The 4,895-nt window shown below is 39.9% G+C and overlaps 1 protein-coding gene across 2 annotated transcripts in view; it reads left to right on the top strand.

Moving 5' to 3' along the window:
* DDX6 (DEAD (Asp-Glu-Ala-Asp) box helicase 6) overlaps positions 1–4,422 on the top strand; it is a 12,721-nt gene extending 8,299 nt beyond the window's left edge. The window contains exons 10-13 of one of the 2 annotated variants that reach the window (XM_009581165.1): positions 531–594; positions 1,519–1,620; positions 2,373–2,552; positions 3,908–4,422. In XM_009581165.1, coding sequence (XP_009579460.1) covers positions 531–594; positions 1,519–1,620; positions 2,373–2,548 — 342 coding nt within the window. In that variant the 3' untranslated portion in view covers positions 2,549–2,552; positions 3,908–4,422. Of the gene's footprint in view, positions 1–530; positions 595–1,518; positions 1,621–2,372; positions 2,699–3,907 lie in introns of those variants that run through there. The other variant, XM_009581164.1, reaches the window with a different exon arrangement.
* The last annotated feature ends 473 nt before the right edge of the window (positions 4,423–4,895 follow it).

Below are 4,895 nucleotides of genomic sequence, written 5' to 3' on the forward strand. Positions count from 1 at the left end.
AACAGTGATATAATCTTTGTGTGGCCCAAAGTGACTTTTTTGTGAGAGGAGAGACAATCGGTAGTGAAAAATACTCCAAACTGGAAAATGAAGTTACTGCCGACCTCAGTTTTTAAGGGAATGAATAAAATATGCATTGAATTTGGCAGGGGGCTGGGGGAAGACGATAGTCAAAACATCATTTAACTTTCTTGATGCGCGTTTCATGTAATTGTAACTTCAGATGCTCCTATTCTGAGATGGCTTTGATGCAACTGTAGGAGGCTTTAAAATACAGTCAGTTAAGTGTCTTTGTCTAAGAGTGGTACCAAGGGCCCTCTGGTAAGTTCTTTAGAATATATGGGTAAGAAGTGCTGAAAAATATGTACTAGCAGCTTTGTTTGACTCAGCTGTTCTCTAATGAGGAGGGGGAGGAATTCATGTCATTGAAGTTCAGTGTTTGTAACTTGAATATACCTGAAAGTCACAGCTGTTTGTTTTGTTTTGTTTTTTGTTTTGTTTTGTTCGTTTGTTTATATATATATTTCCAGGAGCACCGCAATCGTGTGTTCCACGATTTCCGAAATGGCTTATGCCGCAATCTTGTTTGCACTGGTAAGAGTTCCTAAACATTTTCCTGTTTCTAAAGGTTGTGATAGAAAGCGGATTAGCCATTAGCCCAGGTATAACAGATCACTTGATTTGTAATAAAACAAAACAGTATGTTTTGGTAAGATGTCTTTGTCAAGCCTGCGTGTAGCAGGGTAGAGCACTCCTTTAAACATGTAGATTTTTGTCTTTTGTGACAAACCGTGAAGGTGCAACTCACTAACGATTCATTTACTGTGATAGTATTTTCTGCACTAGTTATGTTTGCTGTATTTTTTCACATGTGAGTGCTCTCTGAGTTGTTGGGCCATAAGCTTTACGAAATATCGGTAGAACTGTGGCTAGGGTCAGCTGAGTAAGTTTTGCGGATTCTTTAAGTGTTTATAGCTCATCTCTTCTAAATATTTTTATAGTTTTGATTGGCCTGTGTGTGATTCCAGTTCTCCATGTACGGCCTGTTTGGGCCGTATATGGCAGTGTCTGCTGATCACTGCATGTGTCTGGGTTGTCTTAACAAAAATCACTAGAAGTGGAATAAAAGCAGTTGAGCTAGCGGGATGTAGTTCAGATCTCAAGTCTGTTGTGACATTGCAATGCACGATCATGTGTGAGGAGATGCTTGTATAAGAAGACCTGCTCAGAAATAGTCTAACTTGGAAAAAACTAGCTTCCTGCTAACTACTTTTTCAGCATAGATGTGCAGATCTGGTGTTTTGGTCATTCTTCTTGTATTATTCATGTTTATAATGGATAAAGAGCAAGAAGAAGCTGTAGCAGAATTGTATGTAAACTGTCTTTGATACAAGGGAAGCTTATATCTGGAAACTAGTGCAAGTCAATTTTAATCATTGTTAATCTCTCCACCCTAAATACTGTCAGCATTTGATCTCATTGAAATTAACTTTCTTCATGACCTGGATTGTCTTTCAGATCTGTTTACCCGAGGTATTGATATCCAAGCTGTGAATGTGGTGATAAACTTTGATTTCCCAAAGCTGGCAGAGACTTATCTCCATCGTATTGGCAGATCAGGTGAGAGGAAAAACATTTTAGGTACAACTTTGCTGATGACTCTGATGTTTCTTAGGCTTGAATTGGCTTCTGTTTTTTATTCCTGTATCTGAGAGTTATTTTAGGTAGCTTTGATTTTTCTGACAAATTTATTTTTGGGTATCATCTCAGATGGTTATCCTCACAAATATCTGAATAAAGGGCTGTTCTCTTGAAACTGGCCTGAACAGCCTAATGGGGGGGGGGGAAGCATATTTTGCTTTAATCTCAGGAGACTTGCTGATGCTCCTGTTTGCAGTTTGGGAAAATTCTATACTGAAAACTTAGCTTCCGTGGTGTCTTAAGCATAGTTTTCTTCTGCATGTGCTCCAAGGTATGTTTCTAATGTCTGGACATCAGCAAAATACGTAAAGTAAAGAAAATATGTAAAGTAAACAAAGGAACTTGGTGTACTTGAACTTTGTAGTTCAGGCTTGTTCAAGATCTCTGTTATTGAAGAAGGGCTGGGTGTGCATAATGCAGTAGTGGAAGACTTTTTGCTGGTAATTAATGAGGAGGTCTGGTCAGAACTTTTTGAACCTCCTGGGTTTTGTTATTCCTATGGCAGTACAAAACTCCATACCAAAAACTGATGTGAAAGTTGTAGAGACCTGTGGCGGTGTCTGGATTTGCTTTTATCAGAGAGCAATGTTAATAACTCCACAGTCTGCAGACTTTTTCAATCAGCCTTCTATTACTTATTTTAGTCTTTTTTTTTTTTTTTTTTGGTCAAGGTCGCTTTGGTCATCTTGGCCTGGCCATCAACTTGATCACCTATGATGATCGATTCAACCTGAAAAGTATTGAGGAGCAGTTGGGAACTGAAATTAAACCCATACCAAGCAACATTGACAAGAGCCTGTATGTGGCAGAATACCACAGTGAACCTGTAGAAGATGAGAAACAGTAAACATGTGTGTATGTAAATGCCTTCCTGAATAGAGAAGTTGTGTTGCATGAAAGAAGAGCTGATGTGTGAATGTTACTGCAGGGGAAGAGGGAAACTGATGTGCTGAAGAGGCTCTGAATGTGAAAACAAGGGTTTGAAATAGACTGTCAGTGCAAGGAATTCTGTGGGTGTGCTGAAGCTGGGAGGGGAGGATGAATAATTTTTAGTTGCTTTAATTGAAATGCTGACCATATGCTAAGGAGACCAAAAATGGGGGGAAAGGAGTGGTGGGGAATGCTGTTTGGTGAGGCCGGGATGGCTACTAGTAGCCTAAGGAATTCTTTCTGTATTGCTTAGTTAAAATGAGAAATTGGTGGGGGGCAGAGAGGAAGGTGGTCCTCAAAAAGGTGAGGAGAGAAAATGGATAGCTTTGAGAACAGAGCACCAACAAAAGAGCCTAAGCACCTCACCAGTTAGAAGGAACAGGTTCAAGCTAAAGGTGCTGCATCTTTTGCATCCTTTGGTTCATAGAACTCTTGCAAGTAAACACAGTAGGTAGAAAAGCTGTAATTCATCTTTGCTGCCACTCGAAGTCATCTACATAGCTTTAAAACAAAATGAACACTGTCAGAGACTCCTAAGTGTGCCCTTTCTGATTGTTGTCTGAGGAAAAACTGCTGAGTCGAGTCCTCTTATAAGAAGAAAACTCGCCCTGGATTGCAGTCAAGCAAAATAGCTACAGGATGATGTTTGATCTGGTTTTAGTTAAGATGCTATATCGTGCAAGATCAGACACCATAGTTTGGGTTGGAAATCATTCTTTTGTGTACTCTTCTCAAAGATCATGAATTAGAAAGAAAATCCCAATGAAGCTGCTGAAATTCTTCCCGGGTGACAAAAAAAAAAGTGGACATAGAAGCAGACTGCTAGATAGTGTTAAAATGAACCAATACCCCTTCTTTGAAATCGTTCAAGGATAGCCCTAGCCAGTCACACCAAGCTGTCTACAGCCTCTGCTTTGCTGGCTGAGCTTTCTCCATGTTTTATAAATAAATAATACCCCAGGTGATGAACTTGGAAAAGGCTCTTGGGTGGCTTCCTTAAGGGGAATGCTGTGACCTTGCCTGAGAACTGTTTGCCACTTCCTAAAGGACAAGAAACCAGTAGGTAGGTAGTTGTGCTCCATAGGTATAGCAGGGCATTAGCAGCACCTCTTTCTGCGAAGCTGTGGTTGAGGTTGAGCTGTTCCAAATGCCCTTTGCTTTTCCAGAGCTGCTACGTAGTCAGTGTGATTCATTACTTATGTTCTGGTTTTGCATAGAATTGATTTAACTATGGGTGTTGTGGTTGTTTTTTTGGTTGTGATTTTTTTTTTTTTAGGCTTTGATTACACATACCAGAAGGTGAAGCCCTTTGATCCAGATCTGTGACACATCGATTCTTTGGGGATACCCTTCTCTTTGTGGGTTTTTCTTCGTCTTTTCATTTTGGAACTATGAAGACTAAAGAGCTCGGCCTTTTTTTCTTTTTAAATTTGGCAGCAAGGAAGAAAGAAGATAAAAGGAGGAATGTCTTTTTGTTTTTCCACTTGTTTGCACTGTGTGCTGATTGAACATTAGTTGCACTAACTGCTGGTTTTAAATTTTTTTTTTCTTTGGGTGGGAGGGGCAGCAAGGGAAGAAGAGAAACCCTGAAAAGAGAAGAATCTTGATGAACACGAGCTTGTCTGCTATTTCAAATTCTTCAACCATTGACTGAGTGCATTTCAACTTCTCCCTGGTTACTCATCTGTTTTTAAGCTAAAGAGCTTGTTACTTATTCGTGCAAAGTGCCTTATGCTATGAGACCATTCAGAATATCACCTTTCCGACACAGCCCAAGGAATCAACAGCCGTTTTTGGTTTCAGGTCAAAGTTCCCCTCTCTTCCCCCTCTCCTCCTCCCCAAGTACTCAAGCCCAGGGCTGGGAGGTGAAACGTATTGGTAATACTACTTTTTTCTTCAACTTTTTTTTTTTTAAATTGGAGGAGTTGATATGCATCTGCAGTTCACCCACACTGTAAATACCTGTATTTAAAATGAAACCAACTTAAAATCTGGGCTGATTAGGTGCAGCATCATAGCTCCAGAAGGAAAGAGTAGCCTGTCATCCTTTGCAGGAGCCATAAGAAAAGCCCTATGCTCTAGCAGAACACTAAAGACTGGTTTCCATAAGAGTCTCCATTAGTAGTTACAGCACTTGATATGTAGACTTGTTTCAGAGCCATGGCCCTCTTTCCTCTGGTGCAGTGTGTCCCTTAGAAAATCAGATGTGTATATTGTACAAACTTTGTAAATATGATTTTTTTTTTCTGTTTGGGTTCATATAT

Source organism: Fulmarus glacialis, unplaced genomic scaffold (genome assembly GCF_000690835.1).
Source record: "Fulmarus glacialis isolate BGI_N327 unplaced genomic scaffold, ASM69083v1 scaffold18337, whole genome shotgun sequence".
Classification (NCBI taxonomy): Eukaryota; Metazoa; Chordata; class Aves; order Procellariiformes; family Procellariidae; genus Fulmarus; species Fulmarus glacialis.